Source organism: Ailuropoda melanoleuca, chromosome 4 (genome assembly GCF_002007445.2).
Source record: "Ailuropoda melanoleuca isolate Jingjing chromosome 4, ASM200744v2, whole genome shotgun sequence".
Lineage (NCBI taxonomy): Eukaryota > Metazoa > Chordata > Mammalia > Carnivora > Ursidae > Ailuropoda > Ailuropoda melanoleuca.
This window is the reverse complement of record NC_048221.1, coordinates 11,306,519-11,334,463: the sequence shown is the minus strand read 5'-3', so window position 1 is coordinate 11,334,463 and position 27,945 is coordinate 11,306,519. Positions and strand designations below refer to the sequence as shown.

The window sequence follows — 27,945 nt, the reverse complement described above, 5'->3', positions numbered from 1 at the left end:
AAATATATCCGTTATCATTATTTAACGATTAACAACAAAAGGTAACATTTATTTAGTGCACCCGGCACTGGACTGATTTCTTTACATACATTATCTCATATGTTTGAACGTGTGCCCAGCATCTTGTTTGGCGCTTAGTTGTAATTTTCATTCCAGCATGGCCATGCCGTGCTCGTTTTTTGGAGCTGAAGGCCAGAGAAGTTGAGAAACAACCTAGGCTTGCACAGCACCTCGGTAGCAGGGCCGAGACTGGAACAGTGCCCTGTGCGGTGGTTCCGGCTCGCTCTGGAGGTCCTCCAGGGCACCGGAGCTCGGCCCCAAGCCCACGCGCGCTTGGGCCTCGGGTCTTCCCGTAGTGCACAGCTCCGCCCCTTCGAATTCTGCAAGATTCCGTCTCCCGGACTGCTCCCAGCCAATCATCGTGGGCTTGGGACAACGGAGGGCGGGGCTCTCACGAGATCGGCAGCCCCATCAGTCTCTAATATGAGGATGGGCTGGGATAGGCAGCGCTCTTATCCAATAGGAATAAAGCTAGAGTCCGACGCGAGCCAATGGGGCCGGGAGGTGGGGTTCAGTTGTGTTAGAAGGGGCCCGGGGGATTGTCGCCGCTCTCCCGGCGTCGGACGTGTTGGACAGCTGCCTGAGTCTTCGGGTGCAGTGTTCGCTGCTGCCATGAGCTATACAGGTGGGCCCGCAGGGTAGGGGTCGGGCTTCGGGTGGGGAGGGACAGGGTCGTGCCAGAGCCGCACCGTGCTCGCCCGCACCTCTCCCGGGGCCTGGACGCTGCCCTCTCTGCGGTCACAAAATGGCGCCGCGGGTCTGTCGCCTCAGGTTCGCCCCGCTCACGCCTTGGTGCCTCAGTTCTTTGTGCTCGGGCCTCGCGTCCCGCCTCCCGGACGCTCGAGGTCTTGGCCTCTGTTGCCTGTGTCCGAGGGCCCTGCCGTGAGCGTCTGCGTTCTCTGAGCCCATCACCTCCGCCCTAGGTCCCGTCTCCTCGTAGCTAGGAACCTCAGGCTGCCCTTTTTCAGGCCTTAATCCTTCAGATCGGGCAGTGGGCTAGGGTACCGCCGCCATTGCCGCAGCCGCCTCCGCGCCGTTTCCCTGCAAAATGCCGCAGCTACCCACCCCGCCCCCCAGCCCCTTTGCCTGCCCCAGGCTGGGAGAGGTGTCAGACCCCAGGGCAATGAGCGGGGGAACCTTGGGCCCAAGGGGCTGGGGCTGAGCCTGAACCTTGAGAGGAATGACCAGCTTTTCCATTAATTCATTCACCATCTGTCAGAGTCATCGCGTCAGGTGCTAACAGGCAGTGGGATATTGACAGAAAATCCTCAAGCAGCTTATGGGCGGACCTTAACAGGAAAACCAATGAATGTAGGATACACTCCCCGGCGCACCGAGCGCGGAAGGGCTTGCTTGCTCTTTAGCGGGGGTGGGGTGGGGGTGGTTGGGATGAATGTAAAGAGGTGACATTTGAGGAGAGGTCCGAGTGGAGTGAGGGAGTTAAGGATATCTGGCCCGGGGTGCCATTGGCATAAAGGCCCAGGAGCAGAAACCGCCTGGCTTGTTAGAAGATCAGCTAGGGAGGCCAGTGGGATTTGAGTAAAGGAGGGAGGGTGGGTGATGAGGTCGGAGAGGGGGCCCTGGGCTATTCTTGGACGGTTGTGAATTATCCCTGGAGGAATTTGAAAGGCCGCCTGGGTTTGCCTTGGCAGTAATACATGAAGCTCTTCAGCCGGGAGCCATAGACTAGGCCTCCCCTTTTGAGGAGGGTATTAGGCTTGAGCAAGTATGGTTGCTGGGTAACCTACATTCTGCTTGGAATGTTCAGGACTGACAATGGAACTGGAGCCTCTGGGGCTGTTCCATAGGCTGTTTGTGTTAGCTTCAGCAAAGAAGTAGTGCCAGGCGTCCCTCCTCTGGCCCCCAGGTGAGGAGCTTGGCAAGAACCCTAGTTTTTCAGGGAACCATCCCTTAGCCCAGTGGTTCTCATCCAGGGCTGATTCTGTCCCCCTGCCTCCATCCCCAGTACATTTGGCGTTGTTTCCAGATGTTTCTGATTGTCACATCTGGGAGTGGAGTTCCTACATCATCCAGTGGATGGAGACCAGGAATGCTGCTAAACATCCTATAATGCATAGGGCGGCCCCCGCCACAATAAATTATCCAGCCAGGAGTATCAGTAGTGCCAAGGTTGGACAGCCTTGCCCCAGCCTTTCTGTAGCTTTTCTGGTTCAGGAGAAGTCAATAGGGTTGTTGCTGACATCTCTGGAATTGAGATGTAGTCCCTTTCACCAGGTCTTACCGAGAACTGGAAGACAGTTTGTTAGTTTTTAGGGGCAGGACTGCTGAAAAAAACGGAAGATGAGTGGTTGGGTGCTGTGGAGTAGCTTAATAATGGGGCATTTAGATCTATAGAAAAGGGAGACTGAGTTAGAGAGGTCACTAATGGCCAGGTCTGAATTTCAACTTCAGTTCTTGTAGGCTTTAATTCTTGGCTCACCGAGGGAACCAAGATAATGAAACAATGATTACTTTTTCTTTGATCTTTTTTTTTTTTTTTAAAGATTTTATTTATTTATTTGACAGAGATAGAAACAGCCAGCGAGAGAGGGAACACAAGCAGGGGGAGTGGGAGAGGAAGAAGCAGGCTCATAGCAGAAGAGGCCTGATGTGGGGCTCGATCCCACAACGCCGGGATCACGCCCTGAGCCAAAGGCAGACGCTTAACCGCTGTGCTACCCAGGCGCCCCACTTTTTCTTTGATCTTGATCAACTAAAAACCACAGCAGCTTTATAATGTGAGTCTTTCCCTTTTAAGAAGCAGACCATTAAACTAAAAACATTTTAAGTCACATTTCGAACAATTTATTTGCCTTTAAGGAGGAGTTCTGGAAGCCTTGAAGCAAATGTTACCATTATTATCAAGCATAGGAGGTGATTAAAATAATTTATCTTTTTGATAATTTGTCCAGCTTCTGAACCTAGTCACTTTATGTGTACTTAGGGAAGGGGGCTCCATCTCTGGCACTGTGGGGAAGGATAGGAGCAATGGAAAAATAGGACAGAAAAATCCAAAATCAGGCCTTCAAACTCTACCAAACCTTTTATAAGAACATTGATTTCACAGTTTGTGTTGGGAATGTGTAAGTGGTTTAGCTGAATGGTTCTGGCTTGGGATCTCTCAGGTTACATTTTGGATGTCAGTTGGGACTATAGTCATCTGAAGGCTTGATCCGGGCTAAAGGATCCGCCTCCAAGATGACTCAAACTCCCATGGCTGGCAGGTTGATGCTGGCTATTGGTTCCTCACCATGTGGGCCTCTCCACAGGCCTGTTTGAGGGTCCTTACAACATGGTGGCTGTTTGCTCCCAGAGTGAATGATCTAAAAGAGAGCTAGGCAGAAGCCTTGAAAGTCCTACTCAGTCATTTCTGCAATCTTACTTGTTACACTGGCTTCCTCTCTTAGTTTGGCAATTTTAGGAAGCAAGAATCAGTAGAGGCCGTATTGGAGGCTGGTTACCACCATATGATAGAGGTTGGAGTCAACCTAACCTCATTCCAATTGTCCTCTTGTTTTTATCACTTTCTGTCATTTCTTCAAAGAATCCCCTTTAAAAAAAAAGAAGGGAAAGAATAAAATTAAGAAGCTTTGTGTATTTTTGAGTGAAAAAGATGTCACAGTCTAACCAAGAGGGAGGGAGGGGTTATGATGCATAATTATCTTAAATCCATGGTTTGACCCTTAGCTTTCTAGGGCCAAACACTTATTTTATTTTTTCACCCAGAGCTGTTCAGGCTGGTAAATCAAACCAAGAAGAGAAGGATTTATGAGCCAGATAATTTATTTATAATTGAAGCATAACTTGCTAAAGAAGATCCTGCTCTGGAGACTGTATTGTGCAACAAAATGTTAACATGGGGAGGACAGAACTAGAGCAAAGGTTGCCATTGACCTCTGAAGGTTTGGTGGATTGTCTTTCCTTTTTTCCAGGGAAGAATGAGGGCCCCTCTCCCTTGAATAGACATAGATTCTTTGCAGCTTTCATACCACGTTCCAGTTAGTATTCCTGTCAGGGTGTGGTGGTTCCAGCTGCAGCTGCAGTATGTATAAACCATGTTACCTGAAGTCTGGAGCCATTTGCCGGTGGCTGTATTGCTGAACAAACAGGTTTCCGGAAGCTAGTTAAGCAAACAGTGGAGAAGGTAGGTATAGGGTACTAATTTTTACACTGTGGGGCCTCCCCACAAGTGAACCGTCTAAAACGTGCTTTCAGTGTTTCTTTTGGACATTGTTCAGGATGTAGGCATCTTGGGAAGGTCCTGGGTCCCTGGAGGGAATCCATTATAACTTACCCTCCTTAATTAGGGGAAGGTAAAAAAGGTTAGTATGGATACTTTTGCCTTTCTCCTTCCCCAGCTCCAAGTCTAACTCAATTCCCTCCTCTGGGAAGTAAAGATAAAGTGTAGGTCTGCTGATCTTTACTTGAAACCCCTGGAGCTGAGTATGTTTTGGAATTCTAGCTTGAGAGGACATTCCACAACACCCCCATTGGGGTCGGGGGCAGCACCCTGTAATTAAATGCGTTATTTCTTTACTAGGTTGGGTAAAGAAAAATCGTAATTGTCCTCACAGGTCAGTTTTGTCCCACAATGAGTGTTGGCCCCACATTTGAGGAGTACACTTGGTTTTTAGACCTTTTTGGACTTGCGAACTACAGGGTAAGGGATCTTGCCGCTGTCCCCTTTGTTGGCTGTTACGAGGATGAAATAAAATAATGCAGATAAGGCTCTTAGCACCCTGCAGGGGAAACACTTTTTCAATGTTAGCTTCTGTTGTGGTCATCTTTGTTGCTATGGTCCTAAAAGATGAGCTAGAGAGACTGTCAACATGTGAATGCTTACCCCATGGGAGGCACTTGGTGTATGCTTTTGTTGTTTAAAAAAAAAAAAAAGGCAGCTATTAAAGGCACTGGCTTTAATTTTTTGGTCATGAATTGGCTCTGATGAGAACAGGCAAATATTACCTCTTATGGAATCCATCGTAGTTTCAGTGCTAAGGGTAAATAATTTAAAAATAATGTTTGTAAATGTAATTTTAAAGGTAGTGTCATGATTTATAATTTAAGAGCAATAGTTTCTTTCTTTTCTTTCTTTCTTGATTTTGTTTATTTATTTGACAGAGAGAGACAGCGAGAGAGGGAACACAAGCAAAGGGAGTGTGAGAGGGAGAAGGATGCTTCCCGCCGAGCAGGGAGCCCGATGCAGGGCTGGATCCCAGGACCCTGGGATCATGACCTGAGCCTTAGGCAGATGCTTAACGGCTGAACCACCCAGACGCCCCTAAGAGCAATAGTTTCTGATAGAGGTTCAAGTTTTCCTTATTTAGTACTAATTCATCTTAAGTTGAGAAATAGTTTGAGGGACACCTGGGTGGCTAAGTCAGTTGAGTGTCTGCCTTCGGCTCACGTCATGATCCTGGGTCCTGGGATGGAGCCCTGAGTTGGGCTCCTTGCTCAGCAGGGAGCCTGCTTCTCCCTCTCCCTCTGCTGCTCCCCCTGCTTGTACACACTTTCTCTCTCTCAAATAAATAAAATCTTAAGAAAAAAGAAATAGAGAGTTGAGAAAATAGGAAATAGTATGCATACTATGTATAACATTTGTTCAGTAAAAACATGCTCACCCCAAGTAATTGCATTTAAGAGGTAATTTTAATACACATTTTTTTTTATGGGAAAACTAAAAAATACAAGGCAGTTTCGGTTTCAAATCTGGGGGGAGGGAAGGGGTAATATTTGCCTTAACATTGTTCAGGACCAACCCCCATCCTGTTTGAATTGGAGGCGGCTCACCTTTCACTCATTTGATATAAGTATTTTCCTCATTTAACTGAATAATTTGGGCACTCATTTATCGAAACTGAATACTGGTTTAAAATGTTTGAACATTTTTATCCACTTCTGGTGTAGCAAGTTAAATATAGCCTCTCTTTTCATTGGCTAATATGTTCTGGAGGTATAATTGAAGTGCTGAGAACTAGAGTTTTTGGAGGCTTTCCATTGAGGGGAGGGCCTGCTAGCTAGTCTACACTGAAGGGTAGTCTTAGGTCATCTCCACATGGCTTCTTTTGGGAAATTAACCACACTGTGCATACATTTAGGCTTTGTCCAGGGATCTGAAACCACTTTGCAGTCGACATACTCAGACACGAGCGCCCAGCCCACCTGTGATTATGGTAAGTGTGGGCCCCTGGGAACCAGAGGGTGAGTGCTCTGCCTTCTAGTGGCAGAGCAGCCTCATATCTTCTCAGTTGCCTTTGACTCTGCTCTTACTGTCTTGCTTGTCCAGATGCAATCTGTGTAAAATGGTGTGGTGGGCTGTTAGAATAGCACGTGCTTCCCTTGGAGGCAGTAATGGGAAAGATGTCTGCTTACTGAGCAAGCTGGAGTTCTTAGACCTGTAAATGATTGGTTCCTTTGACCCTGTAACGTGTTGTTAGTTGTTAGAAGTTCATATGGTCTGTGACAAAGGTCTGGCTTCACAAAATCCCCTTGAGGGCCTGGGAAGGAGAGTGACCAATCAAGAGTCCGAAGGATTGGTCTGAGCAGAAACCAAGCCATCAATTTAGCTTCAGGGTAGTATGTGGGATGTGTATGTAAGAGAAGCTGCCTGTCCGAATCTAGCAGGGTTTTTTATTTTTTTATTTTTTATTTTTTATTTTTTTTTTAAAGATTTTATTTATTTATTTGACAGAGATAGAGACAGCCAGCGAGAGAGGGAACACAAGCAGGGGGAGTAGGAGAGGAAGAAGCAGGCTCGTAGGAGAGGAAGAAGCAGGCTCATAGCAGAGGAGCCTGATGTGGGGCTCGATCCCATAACGCCGGGATCACGCCCTGAGCCGAAGGCAGACGCTTAACCGCTGTGCCACCCAGGCGCCCCTAGCAGGGTTTTTTAGAGACAGACCATCTCAAGCCAGCTGGCTCCTCACATAGGGTTGAAGGAAAATGTCCGATCGATTTCTCAGTCATGATCCGACACAATAAATCTCTAATTCAAAAGTAGCCACTCAACAGAATCCATAGATGTCCTCTTGGTATGCTCTGGCAACCCCTAACTGCCAATAAATGCTGGTCTTTCTGTGGTCTGTGACCATAGGTGTCTGTGAGAAGAAGCCCTCTTTGGAATTAATAAGGATAATGCTTTGCTTGCTGAGATGGGTAGCTTGTTGCACTACTAGGGTCTGGGGAGAGACTGAGCCTACACTGTGACACCACCTCAAGAGTCACTGAATAAATGTGCATAAACGCCCTGAAGTATTAGCAGCTAGTCTCAGGGGGGAGAAGGAAATTTGAAATGTTTCAAAATTGAGTAAGGAGGTATCAGGTATTTCCTAAACGAAGAGAAACTTGGTGTGTATGGCTTCCCTATCTTGCCCTGTCTGCCTCACCCCTTTTAATCAAATAGTAGTCCCAGAATGCACAGTTTTTTTGAATTCTCCCTCTGGTTTACAAAGTCTGGGTGCGAGCATTTTAGCAGATGCGCCATTTGCAAATCTTTTCTTCCAGTCTGTGGCTTGTCTAGGCTCTGGTCAGTAGTGTCTTTCGAAGAACACAAGTTCTTCATTTTGATGAAGTCCTATTTATCAGTCTTCTCTTTAATATGTGGTGATTTGGGGGTCACGTCTAAGAAATTTTTGCCTAGGGGTGCCTGGGTGGCTCAGTGAGTTAAGTGTCTGCCTTTGGCCCCAGGCAAGATCCCAGGGTCTTAGCCCCTATGTCAGGCTCCTTGCTCAGCGGGGAATCTGCTTCTCCCTCTCCCTGTGCCGCTCCCCCTGCTAGTGCTTGCTCTCTCTGTCTCTTGGATAAATAACTAACTAAAATCTAAAAAAGAAAAAAAGAAAGTTTTGCCTAACCTGAGGTCACCAAGATTGTCTTCTGAGTTTTCTTTTAGATGCTTCCTAGTTTTATGTTTTCCATCTGTTCTGTGATCCATTTTTAGTTAGTATTTCTACAAGGTATACAGTATAGGTCAAGATTCTTTTTTAACTTTGTGGAAAATCAATTGAACCTATATGTGTGGGTCTGTTTCTGGACTCAATTCTGTTCTGTCATCTGTGCATCTGAATCTCCTCCAGTACCAGTCTATCTTGATTACTACATAATGAGTCATAAAATCAGTTAATTCAAATCCTCCAGGTTTATTCTTTTTCCAGAATTGACTTGGATATTTTAGTTCTTTTTTTGGGGGGGGGCATATACATTTTAGAATCAGTTTGTCGATTTCTATAAGAATTCCGGCTGAGGGGCGCCTGGGTGGCACAGCGGTTAAGCGTCTGCCTTCGGCTCAGGGTGTGATCCCGGCGTTATGGGATCGAGCCCCACGTCAGGCTCCTCTGCTATGAGCCTGCTTCTTCCTCTCCCACTCCCCCTGCTTGTGTTCCCTCTCTCGCTGGCTGTCTCTATCTCTGTCAAATAAATAAATAAAATCTTTAAAAAAAAAAAAAAAAGAATTCCGGCTGAGATTTTGATTCTGATGGCCTTGAATCTATTCGTTTGGGAGAATTAACATGCTAATGATATTAAGTCTTCCTATCCACGAACACATGTCATTCGATTTATTTAGATCTTTGATTTCTTTCATTAGTGTTTTGTAGTTTTCAAAACACAGATCCTTCACATAGTTTGTTATAGCTACACCTAAGTATTTCATATTTTTAGTGCCAAGGTAAATGGTATTTTTTAAAACTTTAGTTTTCAGTTGTTCATTGCTAATTTGTAGATTTTTATATATTGACCTTGTAATAAACCTTGCTGAGCTCACTTATTCTTGTAACTCGTATAGATTTTTTTTATGTAGACAATCGTGTAAAAGAATAAAGACAGTTTTGGGGCACCTGGGTGGCTCAGATGATTAAGCATCTGCCTTCGGCTCAGGTCATGATCTCCAGGTCCTGGGATCGAGCCCCACGTCCTGGGATTGAGCTCCATGTCAGGCTCCCGGCTCAGCGGGGAGTCTGCTTCTCCCTCTGCCTCTGCCTCTCCCCTGCTTGTGCTGTCTCTGTCTCTCTCCCTTTCAAATGAATAAATAAAATCTTTAAAAAAAAAAAAAAAGAATAAAGACAGTTTTATATATTTCTTTCTGGCTTAAATTGCAAGAGGAATATAACAATATTTAAATAATATTTTGGAAAACAGTCAACTGCGATCCCACCATTTTAATACTTTTGTCAGCATTCCTGTTCTAGGTAGTTGAATAATTTATAGGGGGATAGAATTGTGTATTCTGCTTTATTTGCTTACTGTTAGAAGCATTTCCTTGTACTACATAAGGCTTAATGGATTCTTTTTTGATGCCTTTATGAGGTATGTCACTGAGAAGGTAGGCTGTAACTTCCTTGAAGTTGAACATTTACATTGTTTTATATTTTTGTTCTATAAGTTTTGCTTACTGTGACCATCTCCTTTTCTCTTCTTCTGTTTGTTTTTCTCTTATTAAAAATATTACATCCCAGGGCACCTCGGTGGCTTAGTTGGTTAAATGTCTGCCTTCGGCTCAGGTCATGATCAGGGTACTGAGATCAAGCCCTGCATCGGGCTCCCTGCTCGGCAGGGTGGCTCCTTCTCCCTCTCCCACTCCCCCGGCTTGTTAAATTATGTCCCTAAAATTTCCTGTGTCAACACCGGTCTCATCCCCCTCTGGAGGTGGAAGTGAGCTCTGGTGTTCTTTTGGAAGGGGCAGGTCTTGGTAACTCCCCAGGCCTCATAGTGTAGATAAAGGTTTCCCCTTCAAGGGACCTGCGTTGGAAGCCCCTCTTCAGGGAGTCTGAGTTGCTCTGGGCATAGCAACTAGCACATGGAGAGTGCTTTCCGAGTCCTGTCTGTCACAGGCCATCACCTACCTGTCCACTTGTCTGTCCTTGTGTTTACAGAGTTTAGTATCCATTCCTGCTTCCTTGCTCTGTTCTGGCAGACATTTTGCAGCTAAAGCCCTGGGGTGCTCATAAGGAGAGCCCCAGTGGGCCTGCCTTTGCTTCCCAGTCCTGTCTCCTTTTGAATAGCTAGTGTCCACTGTTCCTAGTGCAAACACCCACGTGACCAGGCTCTTGCTAGTTGATGGGACTAAATGTGTATTATTCCTTGGTTGCCTCTGGCAGCCTCGCTTCTTGCCTGTCAGAACTCCTCCTTTGCCACTCATCTCTTACATGATTTCCTGCTGCCGGCTGTCCCTTGCTGCTTTCTAGTTAGAAGTGTTTCCTTTAACAGACAGTGCTCTGGGCCTGAGCAGTGCCCAGCACTGCTGGCCTCTGCTCTTATGTGCTCAGGATGATAGTTGTTAAATAAAGGAATGAATGAGAAGCTTCTGCTTTGATTTCCCCAACCAAGAGGATTTTTGCTTCGGATTTTTTTGCTTGGAGCCCAAGGTGCATTAAGCATAACAGTCATCTAGGGTTCTTTGCTGGTTTTTGACACCTCCCCATTCTGTTTATGCACTGGATTGAGGAGGAACCCAACTGTAAGACCTACCTCGGCCTGCCCCTGTCCATCTTTTCAAGTTTATACACTCTTGCTCTCCTGTGACTGGACTCTGCCATTCATCGCGCTGCCATCTCACTGAGCTTTGGTCCCTGCCCTGGGATGAGCATGTCTTGTCTGTCTGCAGAGTAGAGATAATAGGGAGTAGGAGACAACTCTGGAGTCTCACCAGAGACACTGGGAAAGCTCTGGTGGACTCCCCTGGGCAGGAATCGTGTTTGCTTGACTTGGAATTTCCCATTTGGCTTTGCACTTTGTCGGTTCTCACTGGCTTTATGTTCCTGAAGGGATGAATTTTTCTCATGTGCTGTGATACAATCCAGAGCATATTTAGTTTATAATCCAGGTTGTTCTCTCAGTAGCATTTCTCAAGCTGGGAATTGTCTTGTCCTTACCTCTGCTGATGTGTTTCAGCATAGCACACACGAGATTCAAGGGCTTAGTGGCCCTCCCTGTTAAGGCATACACTTGGGGGATTAGGATAGTCAGCTTCTCTTGGGGTGCCTGGGGTGCAATCGTTAAGCGTCTGCCTTCGGCTCAGGACGTGATCCCAGTGTTCTGGGATCGAGCCCTGCATCAGGCTCCTCCACTGGGAGCCTGCTTCTTCCTCTCCCACTCCCTCTGCTTGTGTTCCCTCTCTCACTGGCTGTCTCTCTCTGTCAAATAAATAAATAAAATCTTTAAAAAAAAAAAAAAGGATAGTCAGTTTCTCTGTTCGAGATGGTTTTTTTGGGGTGATTTGAGTGACATGATTTTCGTAGTGGATGTGGGCTCTGTGCTGAACTTGTACAGCATAGTCTGTGTGAGGCACCAGAAACCATTCTCCTCTTCCTCTGATTGGTGCTTAGCAGGAAGTGGGGATAATCTAATTTTGGCTTCTCAAGGGAGGAGAATGAGAGCCAAATTCCTCAGCTGGCAGTGTTGGCAAGGGAGGCCTCTTAAGTAGCAGACGGTCAGAGCCACAGAAGTTTAGGCGCCAGGGCACGGGATGACCTGGGTCGTTTATGGAATGCTCTTAAGCTCAGGGCTTCTCGGGGGAGGTCCATTCTTCTGTCACCAGTCAGATACTGGGAATCATCATCTTCATTTGTGCCTGAATTAAGCTCTTGTTGTATTATAATGAATTGTAGTTGTAATTGCGCTTTTCCTTTTTGTAGGATATGGAACTTGGAACTCTGGGACAAACAGAGGCAAGTATTCCTATGATTGTTCTCCTCTTCCTTGGGATTGAACTGGTTGTATGTTTCTTCCACTGCCGGGCTTGCCCAGAGTGTATCGGGAGGTGCCTTTGGGGGCCCCGGCGTCAGCTACTCTTTCAGAGGAGGTCCTGGGCTGGAACCCACCCAGCAGAATGGCTAGGCCCACCCAGCCTCACGTGGCTAGGGTCCCCAGCTTGTCGCTGTGACAGAAGATGTCTTTGTCTCTCTGTCTGTCTCTCTGTCTGCCTATCCTTGCCCTATCCCTGCCATCTCCGTCCGTCCGTCTGTCTTCCTCCTTGCAGGCTACGAGAACTATGGCTATGGCTACGGCTATGGCCAGGATAACAGCACGAACTATGGGTATGGTATGGCCACCTCAAACTCTTGGGAAATGCCTAGCTCTGACACAAATCCAAACCCTAGTGCTGCGGGTAGCGCCAGTGCCGATTCCGTTTTGTCCAGAATTAACCAGCGCTTAGATATGGTGCCACACTTGGAGACAGACATGATACAAGGAGGCGTGTACAGCTCAGGTGGAGAAAGGTGAGTGGGTGTCCGCCCAGGGGCTGAGGCTGTGCTGGGGCGCCTGCTGCCTGCTGGCACCTCCCTCTCTGACCCGCCTCCTGTGTCGGCTTCCTCTCTCCTTGCTTTGCTGCTGGGGCTCCCAGAGACTGCTCAGGGGCTGCTGTGCTTCCCTTCTCTGGCCTGGGCCCCCTCTCTGCTCTTTGCAATTGCCTGGTGGCCAGTCTGTCTCCCACCTTGTAGAGAGAGGAACAAGCCCCAACTGGGCCAGCTTCACTGAATCCTCTGAATAGCTCTTCTCGGGACCAGTGTTAAGTGGCCCTTCCCTCTGGAGACAGCCGTTTGGAGTTCTCATGACACTTTGTATCCCACACGCTGTCAGGGCAGGACAGATTGGGTTGGGCATGAAGCAGGGTGATGAACCTCTGGGGCTGACCACAGCGAGCTGGGCCGTCCCCACAGAAGAGACAGAGCAGATGTGGACATTTCCAGGCCACACTTCTGAGCCTGACAAAGGTGTGCCTGTTGGGCCTCAAAAGTGCCTTTGTGAGGAGCTGTTGTCATCCTCATTCTTGAAGCACAAGAGGTCACACTCCTTGCCTGAAGGCACCCAGGAGTAGGTGGTGGAACTGGGCCTGCCTCCTAGATGTGCTGTGTCCCATAGCATCATGCTATGGGCATTTGTTTGTCACTGTCTAAACTGGTGCTGGCTCAGAAGTCCTTGTGCCCTAGTGAGAGGTTTCAGTGAGGAGGGGACGTGATGGCGTGGGGCATCCTAATGGCTCCAGCTGACAGACGGGAGGAGAGCAGAGAGTAAGGAGGGGTCTAGCCAGGCACTGATGGGTTCAGGTGAGGTCCCAGGGCCACTGGGGACAGAGGCTGCCAAAAGGACTTGCATGCATTGGCTCTCTGGCAAGCAAAAAGGGTTGGGGGGGGATCCCCAGACATACCCCATGCCCTCATGCTTGGCAGCCACTGCGCTTGGAGCTGAGGCTGCTTAAGGCAGAAGGGGCTTGGCTTTTGGCTCAGTGGCTGTGTGGACCTGTTGGTGCTGGTGCCAGTTGTCTATGTACCTTCTTGCTACAGCCTAGAACTGGGGCGCAGGGGTGAGGGAGGGCTGACAGCTGGGTAGTGCTGGTTACTTCTCCCATAGCTGCTGGCACTTCTTGGCTGCCCAGTTTTGCCACGAGGGGCCTCTGTGTCTGTGAGATGTGTGGGGACATTGGTCTGTGGGCTGCACCTACTGTTAGAAGAGCTTTCTGCGGCGCTCTCTTTCTCCTGGGTGGGGGAGGTTTGGCCTGCCTTCCTAGTTGCTGTGGAGGGTTTGATCCCACAAGGTTGATATTATAGAGCTCTTTCTCTAGACCCTAGGCAAAATCCCAGTGACTTTCCTGGGAAACACTCTCCCCTTGTCTCCCTTCTCCTTTTGGGTGGTGAGGGCCTTTGGAGGATTGAAATTTCCCTCAGCCAAAAGGGGTGAGACTAGCACAGGATTTCTCATGGGCATCATCGGTCCTGTTGGACAAGCATTTGTGTGCTTGACTGTCCACATACCACAGGACGCTGGGGTGCTTGGCTCTGCCCCCCCAAGGAATAGCCTTGGGCATTGTGGCTACCACAGATATATACGTGTTTCCAAAGGGCTAAGGGCTACAGGGTGTCTCTGCCCCTACTGAGACCTACTCCATCCAGTTGTCAGTTTTTCTTTGGGTCCCCTAGCTGGTGCAGAGGCTCCTGAGAGGACTTTTTATTGGCATTCCTGAACATTGAGCCTCTCTGGCAGGGTGGCGTAGATGCTAGAGTAGGACTTCCTGTCCCCAGGACAGGGAGCTTTGGGGAAAGGCAGGAACAGTAGGCTCCACCCAAGGGTAATGGGACCTGAGGGCATCCCTGATGCTTGCCACCTGCTTCTGCAGATATGATTCCTATGAGGCCTGTGACTCGAGGGCCATTCTGAGCGAGCGCGACCTATACCGGTCAGGCTACGACTATGGCGAACTTGACCCCGAGATGGAAATGGCCTACGAGGGCCAATACGATGCCTACCGCGACCAGTTCCGCATGCGTGGCGGCGACACCTTTGGCCCACGGGCTCAGGGCTGGGCCCGGGACTCCAGGAGTGGCCGGCCGATGGCCTCGGGCTATGGGCGCATGTGGGAAGACCCCATGGGGGCCCGGGGCCAGTGCATGCCTGGTGCCTCCCGGCTGCCCTCCCTCTTCTCTCAGAACATCATCCCCGAGTACAGCATGTTCCAGGGCATGCGTGGCGGGGGCACCTTCCCAGGTGGCTCCCGCTTTGGCTTCGGGTTTGGCAATGGCATGAAGCAGATGAGGCGGACCTGGAAGACCTGGACCACGGCTGACTTCCGGGTGAGTGGAGGAGGCCATCCCTTCCAGCCCCTGACTGGGTGGAACGAGGAGCGTGGAGCCACCTGCCCTGACTCAGCTCCCCCTTTCCAACCCAGACCAAGAAGAAGAAGAGAAAGCAGTGCGGCAGTCCCGATGAGCCAGACAGCAAAGCCACCCGGACGGACTGCTCAGACAACAGCGATTCAGACAATGGTGAGCTGGGCACTGGGCTGTCGCTCCCTGCCCCCTGCCCTGTGGGGCTCCTGGGCTGAGCTTGTCTCTTTGTACTTTTCAGATGAGGGCACTGAGGGGGAGGCCGCAGAGGGCACGGAAGGCGCTGAGGCTGTGGAGAAGGGCTCCAGAGCAGTAAGTGGCTGGGCTCTGTGCATTGTCAGCAGGTGGGGCCTGTGAAGAGCAGGCTGGCTGAGCCCCTATGCTGCAGAGCAGGGCTCTCCACGGGGGCCATAGGCTATCCTGGTCATGCACGTGTGAACAGCACAAGGGTGGTGGAGGTCTGGTGGAGAGAGCACAGGCTGCAAGCAGCCACCCAGCCGGAGGCCGGGCTTCTTTATCAGAAAGTGGTAGAATGAACCCCCCGTGCAAGGGCTGCTGCGGGGTTGTGAGGCTTTTGGCCTAGTGCCTGGCACTTAGCAGGGCCTTTTCATTCAGAGCCATTACAAACAACTGTGCACACTTTAATCTGGGATTTTTGAAATGGTGTCCTAGGAAGGAGAAGACGAAGAGGGGAAAGAAGAAGGCAAAGAAGAAGGCAAAGAGGATGCAGAAAAGGGTGAGTCTTCTGAGTGGCCTGGATGCTGGGGAGACTCTTCCAGGCACTCAGGGATTCAGCTGAGGGCAGGGTTGTGACAGAAATGTGGCCAGCATTGGTTTTACCTTCCGGTGGGGGCAGCAAGCAAAAGAGCTGGGGGGAACCACAGGCATACTCCCTGCCCTTGGTCCTTCAGTAGCGCACAGTTCCAAGTCCTCAGTGGCTGGTGTCTGAGCTGGGACCCTCGGTGCAGTTTTTACGGCTCTGGTTTGCGTGTCCTCTCCCTTAGCGCCTCTCCAGCCCCTGTTGGGAGTCCGTGTCCCCCTACCTGAGTGATGAGCGCCAGCAGGTACCTATCAGTAAATCCAGCCTCAGCCCACTGTTGCCGCGGTGCGCCATGGGGGGGGTGGGCTGAGCCCTGTGAGCTTTCGGGTCTTTACCTCTGGGGGCTGCACTTAGGCCTCAGCCATGGCCTCCCTGCATCCCGCTACCTGGCCCCTCTGAACTTGTGCCAGTGTCCCTACCGAGATGGCTTATGTTTGCCTTCCAGCCTCCCTGTGGCCCTCTGCAGAGTATGGGTGTTCTGGAGAGCGGTGGGGTCAGCCTGTGTCCTCCCCTCTTCAGGACCTAGGCCCAAAACGGTTCCCTGCCCAGCCCAGGGTGCCCAGCCCTGCTCGTGTCCAGAGTCCTTGTTCGGACAGCTGCTCTCAGAATGGACTGTCTGGAGTAGAAGGCGGGTGATCCAGCCGGAGGCCCCAGGGCCTGCCCTGATCTAGTGGAACCAAGCCAGTGACTGCGCTCCTCTGTTTCCACAGGGGCCCTGAGCACCCAGGATGATAGTGGCCAGATCAAGCGCAAGTTGCAGGCAGGCAAGAAGAGCCAGGACAAGCAGAAAAAGCGGCAGCGAGACCGCATGGTGGAAAGGTAACCAGCTTCCCTCCACTCCTTTGCCTCTGCCTCACTCTGGGGCTGCCGCCTGGAGAGCAGGGCCATAGCTCTGCCGCCTCGCCGCCCTCTGGCCTCCCTCGGGAGCTGCCACCTGCTCGGCCGTGCATGGACCCTGCTTCCCGCCAGGCCCAGCTCCCAAGGCCTGACTCGTTCCCCGCCCCACTGCGGCCGCCTGATGACCGCTAGCGTCTTTGACCTGAGACCCGACACTGCTCGGCACCGTTGCCCAGAAGCTCCAGCGCTAGGTCACTCGGCGCACGAGCCCCGAGGTGCACTGGGGGCCTGATGCCCCTGCGGGAGGGGGCCAGCTCATCAGAGACTCAAGGTCCAAGGCGCCTGTGCCACCCCAGCTAGCTGCCAAGAGGCCGCCGCCACGCCCAGGAGAGATGGCAGCACCTGTGGGCTGTGGCAGCCTCGGGCCTGCCCTCTGCCCTGCCCGCCGGCCCTGTCAGGCCGGGCCTGTCTGCGGCTGAGCCCTTCACGCCCCTTGGTCGGGTCTGTCTGCCCTCAGGGCTCCCGCACTGGCGCTTGCCTCCTCCTCCTCCGCCTCAGACTCTTGCTCTTGCTGGACCTTCCTCAGCCTCGCCGGCGCCCGGCCCCTGGGCTCTCCAGACAAAGCTGACCCCGTGGCCCAGATAAGGACGTCCGGCAGAGGTAGGGACCTGCCCCGAGGCCTCGGTGGCGGCTGGCCTCCTCCGCCCCTTGCCACGGCGGCCTGCTCCAGCCCAGGCCCCAGACCCCGGGCTTCTGCTGTGGACACCAGGCCCAGACAGAGCACCTCGCTCAGGTGACTCCAGGCTGCCCTCTGGCAGGCCAGGCGGGCGCCCTCCTTCCAGCTCAGACTGGTCTCTTCTTGGAAGAGGAAGATGAGGCAGCAGGAGCCCAGGCCTGCTTGCCTCCCATCCCTCCCGACACCACCCCCAAGCATTCTGAGCAGAGGATGGGCTGGGCCTTTCAGTCCCCTAGACCCAGAAGGAAGATGCAGCACCTTTTCGGGCCCTGCCTCGGGACTGCGTACTCCACTCTGCACCTCAGGGCCACCTGGCTCACGCCAGGGCATCCTTCCTTCCGGTCCCCAGCTGGGCCAAGTGCACACGCTCGTGCCCAGCCTTGGTAGAGAGGCCCACCGGCAGCCTTCCAGCGACTCCTTGCCTGTTGCAGCAGCTGCTGCCTCGGGTTTCAGCCTCCTGTCTGGGAAGGAAGAGCTCCTCCCCTGCCCCCCACGTTGCAGTAACTGCAGCCTGCAGACTTTCTGTCCCTTTCTACTCCCGACCCCACTGGTCCCAGCCTGTCCCCCTGCTGGGACCGCACTTCAGAGGCCCGTGAGCAAGGCCTGTTTCAGGGCTCGAAGCTGGGTTGGGTGAGGCGGCAGCACCGCTCCCTGGGACACTCGAGGCCTCAGCCCCTCGTTTCTTTCCTGTGGCAGGATCCAGTTTGTGTGTTCTCTCTGCAAATACCGGACCTTCTACGAGGAGGAGATGGCCAGCCACCTCGATAGCAAGTTCCACAAGGAGCACTTTAAATATGTAGGCACTAAGCTCCCTAAGCAGACAGCCGACTTTCTGCAGGTGAGCCTTGGGGCAGCAGCACGGCTGCTCTTAGCTTCTCAGACCCCTTGGAACATAGAGTAGCCCGCACAAATCTTGGTATCTCGGTATCTTTGGCAGGAGTATGTTGCCAATAAGACCAAGAAAACAGAGGAACTCCGGAAAACCGTGGAGGACCTTGATGGTCTGATTCAGCAGATCTACAGAGACCAGGATCTTACCCAAGGTGAGGAGGTTCCATCCCACTCCACCCAGGCAGAGACTCAGCCTGCCCTCCTCTGGTTCTCAGAGTGGGGTCATGACACCCCTCTGTTCCCCCAGGGAGGGTCAGTGAGAACAGCCTCAGGCCCACGTGGAAATGGCAGGGCGGGTGAGGAGCTGGTCTGGTGTTTTGCCTGAACTGCTGGGTCTGTCTTAGAACTGGTGGTGACCCTCCTTCTCCCCCCTGCAGAAATTGCCATGGAGCATTTTGTGAAGAAGGTAGAGGCAGCCCACTGTGCAGCCTGTGACCTCTTCATTCCCATGCAGTTTGGGATCATCCAGAAACACCTCAAGACCATGGATCACAACCGCAACCGCAGGGTGAGTGGCCACCAGTGCCCTTCCGCCATCCTGTGGATTGACTTGGGGGGAGGTCCTGGGGTCTTAACCTCTGCCTGCCCATGAGGAACTGCAGGAGATGTGGTGGGGCAGGCAGGTATGGACATTTGGCAGTGCAATCAGTGCAGCTACAGGGAGAGGGGAGGGAAATGGGGACTCTGCCTGGGAGAAGGTGGCATTAGAGCTGGACCTTTAAGGCTATGGGATATGGGGACCTCCATGTGCATAGGGACCACCAGCCAGAATAGGTTCAGAAACCCAAGAGGAAGTGTACAGTGTGAGTGTTGCTAGAGGAGGTGTTCATGAGGGCTGGGCTGAGGGGCTGGGCTCACTCCTATAGGCAGCAGTTTTTAAGTTGGGCACTAACAGGATCAGAGTTGGTGTGGAGGGAGATGGAAAGGGGGTGGGGGGGCATATGAGGAACTGCTGCAGTACCAGGATACAGGAGTACCTCCACTTTGGGAGTGATAAGAAAGGCTGGACAGAAGGGCTGTTTACGGAAGTGACCAGGAGTCTGGGATGTCTCAGGCCTCTGGCTTGGGTAACTAGGTGGACAGAGCTGCTGCTAAGAAAAGAGGGTAGGGATATGGTACAGGGAAAAGAGTGAGTCTGGCAAGAAGGTGAACAAATTCAGTCTTGTTTTCGAGTTAGCCTCAGTGCCTAGCACACAAGCCAGAGGAGGTGTTTTTTTGTTTGAGGGGGTGACCTGCTGGGTTGAAGGTGGATGTTGGAGGTCTGTTCGGGGTGGGGGTGTGCTGTGCAGTAGGGAGAGAGCTGAGGGGTCCAGGACCGGGTCTTGGCCAGGAGAGGCTTGACTGCCACCACCCGGAGGAGGCGGAGGGGATTCACGTGCAGATGGTGGCAGCCGGGGGGTGGGGGGGCACAGGAAATAGCGTTTCTCACCCTTTCTGCATGGCCATCAGATTCATCTCTGGTCTTCTGGGTGCACTGATTCTCAACAGTGGGATGGTAGTAGGTGGTGGAGGAGATCTCAACACCAGGTTCTGGAACTGGGATCTGACAAGGCGGTAGGAAGAAAGCAGACTGCAGTGCATGATATTAAAATGTGGAAAATCTAGGTGAAATGAGTGGTAGCCAGTAAAACATAAACTCAGATTGATCCTAGAAGTTTGAAAAAAGAAAAAGCCATAGCTGCTAATAGAGGGGTACAGAAGGGTGAGGAAAGATGGAAGATACTTAGAAATTAGAAAGCACCAGAGGTTGTTGATTTATAGAGATTTGAGTACAATTTAAATACTGTATTTTTAGAGGTTCCAGAGTGTAGAAATGAATGGAAAGCTTCTAATAATTATTTTTGGTCACAGCTTTATTGAGATATAATTCATATAGCATACAATCACCCATTTAAGCTATACAGTGCAATAGTATTTAGCATATTACAGTTGTGCAGCCATCAGCACAATCAATTATAGAACATTTTTAACACCTCAGAAAGAAACTTGTGCCGTTTAGCTATCACTCCCTAACCGCTCCCCCACCCCGTTTCCCCAGCCTTAGGCAACCACTAACCTATTGTCTATCTCTGTGTATTTGCTCATTCTGGGCATGTCACATATACATGGTCTTCTGTGATCAGCTTCTTGCACTCAGCATGTTTTCAGGGTATATCCAGGTAGCATGTGTTAGAACTTCATTCCTTTATATGGCCTAATCATATTCTCTTGCATGGATTCATTAATTTGGACATTTGGACTGTTTTCACCTTTTGTCTATTATGAATTATACTATTACAAGCATTTGCACATTTGTTTACAAGTTTTTGTGTGGGCATGTGTTATAATTTTTCTTGGGTACGCATCTAGAAGTGGAATGTCTGGGTTCAATAGTAACTCTGTTTAACTTCTTGAGGAACAGCTGGATGTTTTCCAGAGTGGCTGCACCATTTTATATCCCATCATGTTTTATATTCCCATCAGCAATGGTGTGCAGGATCTGATTTCTCCACACCTCTCTAGCACTGATTTATATGACTTTCTGATTCTAGCCTTCCTAGTGGGTGTGAAGTGGTATTGGCTGTTTTTTGGTTTTGGTTTTTTTTTTTAAAGATCTTATTTATCTGAGAGAGAGAGAGAATGAGTGGTGGGGAGGGGCAGAGGGAGAGAGAGAGAAGCAGACTCCCCGCCAAGTAGGAAGCCTGATGTGGGGCTCGATCCCAGGACCCTGGGATCACGACCCGAGCCAAAAACAGATGCTCAACCAGCTGAGCCACCCAGGCACCCCTATTTTTTATTTGGATTTCCCTAATGACAGTGATGTTGAGCATCTTTTAATGGGTTTTTTGGCCATTTGTCTATGTCCTTGAAGCTGGAGAATGTCCTATTCAGATCCTGTGTTCCTTTATTAATTGTATAGTCTTCTTGAGTTAAAGAGTTTTTTCTATATTTTAGGGGGGTGCCTGGCTGGCTCAGTTGATTAAGTGTCCAACTCCTGGTCTGGTTTCGGCTCAGGTCATGATCTCAGGGTCGTGAGATCAAGCCCCATGTTGGGCTCCGTGCTCAGTGGGAGTCGGCTTGAGATTCTCTTCCTCTCCCTCTTTACCTTGCCCTACATCCCCCCCCACTGCTGCTCTAAAATGAATGAATGAGTGAATGAGATCTTCTTTAAAAAAAAAAAGAGTTTTTATATATATTCCAGATACAAATCCTTTCAGACCTACAGTTTAAACATTTTCTTCCAATCTGTGAGTTGCTTTCTCACATTCTTGATGTGTCTACAGCACAAAAGTTTGATTTTGATGAAAACCAGTTTATTTATTTTGTTGTTTTGTGCTTGGGGTGTCATGGCCAAGAATCCATTGTTAAATCCAGAGTCACAAAGATTTATCCTTGTGTTTCTCATGAGAGTTTTATAAGTTTTAGCACTTTTAATTTGAATCTTTTGATTCCATCTTTTTTTTAAATCCAGTTTGACTATCTTTTTATTAGATTGCTTAATCCATTCACATTTAATGTTATTACTGAGATTATCAGATTTACATCTCTTGTTCTATTCCCCCTTTACTGGTTTTTTTGTTTTTTGGGGTTTGTTTTTTTTTTTGTCTTTTAATTTTTTAGTGTAACATTTTAATTTCCTTAATGATATATATATATATATGATATATATATAAATATATATATCATATATATATATATATTTTTGGTGCTGCATTTTTTGGGGGGCATTATTTTCTGAGTGGTTTCTCTAGGCCTTATACATATTAACTTTTCAGAATCCTTTTCAGATATAATAACAATTTTAGTGGGATTGAGTTACTCCTATATAGCTCTCTCAATATAGGAGATTATTGTGTTATTACTGTTGTACATAGTATTTTATCTGTATGTGTTACAATCCCACTAACACCAAGGCAATAGTATAATACAGTATCATGACTACTTTATGTAATTTTATGTCTTTTAAGGAAACTGACAGAAGAAAGGAGAACAATTATGTATTTCTAGTTTTTGTTATATTAGCCTTCCTATTTCTCATTTTTGGTTCTCTTCATCTAAGTTTTTTCTGTGGTTTTAAGTTACTATCTATAGTCACTTCCTTATTAGTTCAATATAGCTTTAGTTTCCCCACCTTTGTGCCGTTATAGGCAAAACAATATGTGTGTGTGTGCGTGCGTGCGTGTATTGCTTTGTACAACTTTTCATTCAGTTGAGAAGACAGGCAAAGAATTACACATTTATGGTGTCTTTTATAATTATTTTTATTGGTCTTTCACATGGATTTGCATTACTGTCTGGGGTCACTTCCTTTCAGCCTGAAGAACTTCCTTTGGTATTTCTTACAGGGTTTGATGGCAGCAGACTCTCTCAAGTATTCATGACTGTGGAATGTCTTTATTTCACCTTCATTTTTGAAAGATAGCTTTGCTGGGCACAGGAGTCTTGGTTGATACTTTTTTCTTTGAACATTTTAAATATGTTATTTTGCTGCTTTCCAGCCTTGTTTCTCATGAGAAGCCAACCTTTAACCTTATTGGGATTCCCTTTTTCTTTTGCTGCTTTCAACATTTTTCCCTTGTCTTCAGCTTTCAGCATTTTTATTATGATGAGTCTTTTTGTGGATCTCTTTGTATTTATTCTACTTGGGAGTTTGTTGAGTTTGTTGGATGTCTAGATTGAAGTTTTTCACCAGATTTATCAAGTTTGCATGCATTTTTTCTTCATATTTTTTTTCTGCATCTTTTTCCTCTTCTGGTGTTTTCATTATGCATATGTCGGGTCCTCTACTGGTGTCCCAAGGTTGTCTGAGAATATTTTTCTTCCTTTGTTCTCTGTTTTTCAGATCATATCTCTATCAATCTATAGACTCTCTAATTCTTCTGCCAGTTCAAATTTACCATTAAGCCCATCTAGTGAATTTTTCATTTCAGTTATTATACTTTCAAGCTCCAAGACTTGTATTTATTTCTTTTTTATAATTTGTCTCTTTACTGATATTCTGTATTTAATGAGACAGTGTCATCATACCTTTTCCTTCTTACCACCCCCCCCCAGTCTTGTTCCTCTATTTGCTTATTTGTTTAGTCAAATTATATTTTGAAGTCTCTCTCATCCCCGCAATGTGAAGCCTTTGCTAGAGTGCCTTGGAGGAGGAAGCTGTAGGCAAGTGCACAGCCACCCTGGGATAACAGTGGTTTTGACTGATAGGGTTCTCTCTCTCTCTCTCTTTTTTTTTTTCTTTCCCAGACTAAACTTCACTATTATAAACTATACAAATTGTTGGCTGATTGCTGTGTTGTTTTCAGCAATGCCTTGAAGCATTAAATTCCTCTTCAAGCTGATCCAATTAAATAAATCCAGGCTCTTTTATACTTATACGGATTATTTTTGAGGTCATTGTTTGAGAGTTCTGAGCCCTGGAGGCTCTTCTTAGCTGTGTTATTGGTTCTCTCTGGTAATGGGGGCAGCTGATGGTTTAGCTTATATTAGTGTCAAATCTACTGGTCTCCTTTTAATTGCCTTTCCCCACACCCTCCACTGTTTTGAGAGTGCCTTCTGTCTTGAAATTCCTTACACACTTGTGAATAAATTAAGTTCCTTTGGGAAGAGATTCAGGAGCTCACTGTTCTAAGGCCTATCTCAGGGTAAAACCTGAACCTGGTAGCTTTTCCTTACTCAGTGTTTCTTCATTTGCTGTATGTCTTTAGGACCTTTTCCCTTCACTTTAAAGGGTTGTGTCATTCTGTAGTCTTCATCAATTTCACTAGGAAGTAGGTTCACATAGCTTCTCAAGTTGTCATGCTGGAAGTCTATCCTCTGATGTGTTTTTAGGAAGATTTTTAAATGTTAATTTCAAAAATCTGGTAAGGATAATGCCAAAATGAAACTGTAGATTAGTTTATTATTAAAGAATAAAATTGCTAAGTATAATATTAGTAACTACCAATCTGGTAGTGATTCAAGTGTGTACTACACTATAATTAAGTAAAGTTTTTTTCTGGAATACAAGGATGGTTCAGTAAGAAATTGGCAACAGTGTCAGTATGAAATGCTGGAAATGAAAACTTTATATGCAGATAATGTGATTATATTCTTAGAAAAGCTGAATGATTCCAACAAAATGGTCTTAGAATTAACAGAATGTGATAAAGGGGTAGAATTCAAGATAATATCCAGAAAGTAATAGCCTTTCTCCATTCTGGTAGTACCCAGTTAGAAATGAAAATGGGGAAAAATCTACTCACAGTAGCCACAAAGTATATAAAATAACTAGGAATATAAATTTAAGAAGGGTATGGAATCTTAAAGGCCAAGAATAGGAAATAAGAATTCAGTGAATACAGGAATATATGATATTCTTCATAGAAGACATAATAGCAGAACAAAACAAACACAAATCTCTTCATATTAATGTGGCCAGTTCATGGGATTCCAGTCATACTCTGGGGAGGGGGACTGGATGAAATTGTTTTAAAGTTTATGTTGTAGAATTAAGTCTAACAGTCAAAATTACAGAAAGGGTGGTAACTGAGTTCAGGGAGTTGGTTTAGCAAATATAACTTTTTTCAAAGCCACTGCAATTAAAAACAAAAAGCGATATTGGTATAGTAATAAAGCGGTGGAACCAGAATAGAGTCTAATGAAAGATGCCAATATGTTTTGGAACTTAGTAATTGTCAAAGTCAGTACTGGTTCCTTATCTGAAACTCTAGGGTCAGATGTTTTCAAATTAGTTTTTGGATTTCAGAACAGCTACATAGTAATGATCACTAACATCTCTAGTGGGACCGGGGAAAATGACTTGTAGTTGAACCATCAATAATACCTCAAATGACTTATATAAGTGGGATAAATACAGATGGTATAAAAACACAATGGAGGGACGCCTGCGTGGCTAGGTCAGTTAAGCGTCTGCCTTCGGTTCAGGTCATGATCCCAGGGTCCTGGGATCGAGTCCCACATCAGGCTCCTTGCTCAGCAGGGAGCCTGCTTCTCCCTCTGTCTGCCGCTCCCCCTGCTTGTGCTCTCTTTGACAATAAAATAAAATAAAATAAAATAAAATAAAATAAAATAAAATAAAATAAAATAAAATAAAATAAAATAAAATAAAAACACAATGGAGCTTAGGTGAAAACTCTTCTTCTGGGTTTCAGATTTGTGGAGAAGGGATTATTATAGACCTATATGTCAATTTAATGGAGAAACAATTGTTTATCTCATTAATTTCCGGGAAAAAAAGCTGGACCCCTAACCTCCTACCATAAATTCCAAAAATAATAAATGTGAAAAATAAAAGAGCAAAATTTAGAAGGTTGTTTACCTTGAGGTTACAGAAAGCTTTCCTGAGCAAGCCAGGAAACCCAGAGGTCATGGAGAAGATGACCTCCTAGAAATGCTGAGCAGGTGGCCCCGTGTGTGTCAGATCACTGATGGGCAGGGAAATGCCAGGAGAGGCCTCATGCTCCTTTTTTCATTGCTTCAACCACAAAAATAGCCAACAGTGGTAACATCTGATGCTGCTGAGGAGGAAAAAGGATAAGTACCTTGTTTTAATACAGGTGGAGGAAGCCCAACTTACTACAACTTAATACAACTTTTTTGCAGAGTACTGAGGTACCATCACTTTGGGGAACCTGTTGGGCAGCACCAACATGGAAGTATTTAAGTTTATTCCAGTGGTGTTTGGTTCTAGTAGCAAAAATCTGGAAACCATGTAAGTGGACTTCCCTTGGGAGCTGTCTGTACATCTCTGTGCCTACAGGGCGGGGATCATGTGTTGGCAAGTAAGGAGGTGCAGAGGAAATGGTCTGACCAAGCATCCTGATTGTGCATCTTTAACATGTTTCATTTTGAGCATGCATGAGGGCTATCCATATTTTCGCCAAATAGTAGAGAAAATTGAATAAAGAAAAAAAAGGTGAAGGTGGGAAAAGGAAATAGAAACAGCAAGTGAGAGAATGATGTAAGGAGTTGCCTGGGGTGCAGTAGTAGGGTTCCTGGGGGTGGGCTCCCCCATGCCAACAAAAATAGCTTTTATCATCTTCTTTCAGCTTATGGCTTTATACATAATTATCTTCATAATGATGAAAGTGAGATTTGCCTGTACTTATACCATTGAGGAAACCACTTAGCATTTCAGTGTAAATCCTTCCAGATGAAAAGGCTCTGGCACACTGGCTCATGACACACTATTTTCTCAGCACACAGGGGGAGATGAGCCCTATTTTTTTTTTATAAGATTTATTTGAGAGAGCGTACGCGCACGCGCACAAGCAGTGGGGAGGGGCAGAGGGAGAGGAAGACTCCCCATTGAGCGCAGAGCCCCACATGGGGCTTGATCCCAGGACCCTGAGATCATGACTTGAGCTGAAGTCAGTCGTTTAACCAATTCAGCCACCCAGGGGCCCCGGAGATAACCCCTATCTTAAGGACTGTATGGTGTTCTTTTGAATGTTTTAACTACTTCACAGAACTTTCAGGTGCTTTCCAGTTTTTCACTACCGCAACTATGTGCATGAATGTTTCCAAGTCTTAAACTTAGGATAGATTCTTGTAAAGAATTACTGAGACAAACTTTTGAGACAAACTTTTACTTCTGATACATTTTATCAAACTGCCAGAAAGTAAGTAAACAGTTGACCCTGTCACCGGCAGGGTAGAACGGTCTCTCTTCACTCTTGCCATTTGGGGTATAATTCTTCATTCTGGGAATTTTATGGGTTAAAAGGAGGTATATCACTTAAATGTACTGTTTGACATTTGTACCCCTGGTCATATCCTCCAAGTTGATCCTAAGAGTTCCTTGCATATGGGCACTTGTTTCTTGTTACGGGTTGCACCTTTGGCTTTTAGTGGGTTTCCTAATTTGTTCAGTTTGTAGTTTTTATGTAAGCACATCATATTTCTGCTGTACAGCTGTAAAGACGTATGTCTTTAATCAATTCCATACAGTACGTATGGTGTGGAAGAATGGAGCATTCGAGCAAAGATCAGATCAGGTCTTGGCTCCGTGCTTGTAGAGTGGCCCTACGCTTGTACCCAAGGTACACTTGTACACTTTCAGCACGTGGTTAGAGTGCTTGGCTGTGCTGAGCTCGGGGCAGGGGGGTTTGGGAGGGCTCTGCAGATCGGGTGGGGTGGNGGAGGGCTCGGCAGGGGGGGGGGGGGGGGGGAGGGGGCTTTCTGGCGCCCAGAGCAGCCTCTCCAGCCCTCCCTGCCTTGCCTGCAGCTCATGATGGAGCAGTCCAAGAAGTCCTCGCTCATGGTGGCCCCGCAGTATCCTCAACAACAAAATCATCAGCAAGAAGCTGGAGCGCTACCTGAAGGTGAGGCGCGCAGGCCCCTGCCACTCGGCCCGCGCGGGTCTTTCCCTCCCTTCAGTGTTCGCCTCCTTCCCCACAGGGTGAGAACCCGTTCACCGATAGCCCCGAGGAGGAGAAGGAACAAGAGGAGGCCGAGGGCGGCGCCTTGGACGAGGGGGCGCTGGTCGAAGCGCCAGGGGGCGCGGAGGGTGCAGAGGACGCCCCGGCGCAGCCCCCCGTGCCCCCGGAGCCGGCCCCCGGGGCCACATCCCCACCACCGCCGCCGCCGCCCCCCGAGGAGGAAGAGGAGGCCGTGCCCCTGCTGGGCGGGGCGCTTCAGCGCCAGATCCGTGGTATCCCGGGCCTCGACGTGGAGGCCGACGACGACGAGGAGGGTGGAGGGGGCGCACCGTAACCCGGGCCCCGGGCGGGCAGGACCCGCGTGGCCAAAGTTGGAAGCCGAGCCTAATAAAGCTCTTCCCATCCCACGTATTTTTCGTTTGTTTGTTGCTGTGCAGCACAGTCGCCGTAGGAAGGAGCGGCGTGCGCCTGCGCACGGGACCCGGGAAAGGGTGGGGGTGCGCCTGCGCACTAACGGCGGGAAGGAAAAAGGGAAGCGCCTGCGCGCGGTAAGACTCCGTGGCCGGACCAAAACTCCCGAGATGCTGCGAAAGCCAAGCCCAAGCAACCGGAAGGTCCGCTGGGGCGACAGGGGCGGGTACGCAG

At 48.3% G+C, this 27,945-nt stretch overlaps 1 protein-coding gene across 1 annotated transcript; it reads left to right on the top strand.

The window, feature by feature from the left end:
• The first annotated feature begins 534 nt into the window (after window positions 1-534).
• Window positions 535-27,711, top strand: AKAP8L (A-kinase anchoring protein 8 like). Its single transcript, XM_034657942.1, is given in 16 exon segments — window positions 535-685; window positions 6,159-6,233; window positions 11,688-11,720; window positions 12,032-12,089; window positions 12,192-12,272; window positions 14,168-14,621; window positions 14,717-14,813; window positions 14,896-14,966; window positions 15,327-15,390; window positions 16,185-16,293; window positions 17,744-17,885; window positions 17,985-18,090; window positions 18,316-18,446; window positions 27,147-27,188; window positions 27,190-27,243; window positions 27,320-27,711. Coding segments are annotated over 16 exon segments (1,845 nt in total). The 5' UTR covers window positions 535-672; the 3' UTR covers window positions 27,635-27,711.
• Window positions 27,712-27,945: the final 234 nt, after the last annotated feature.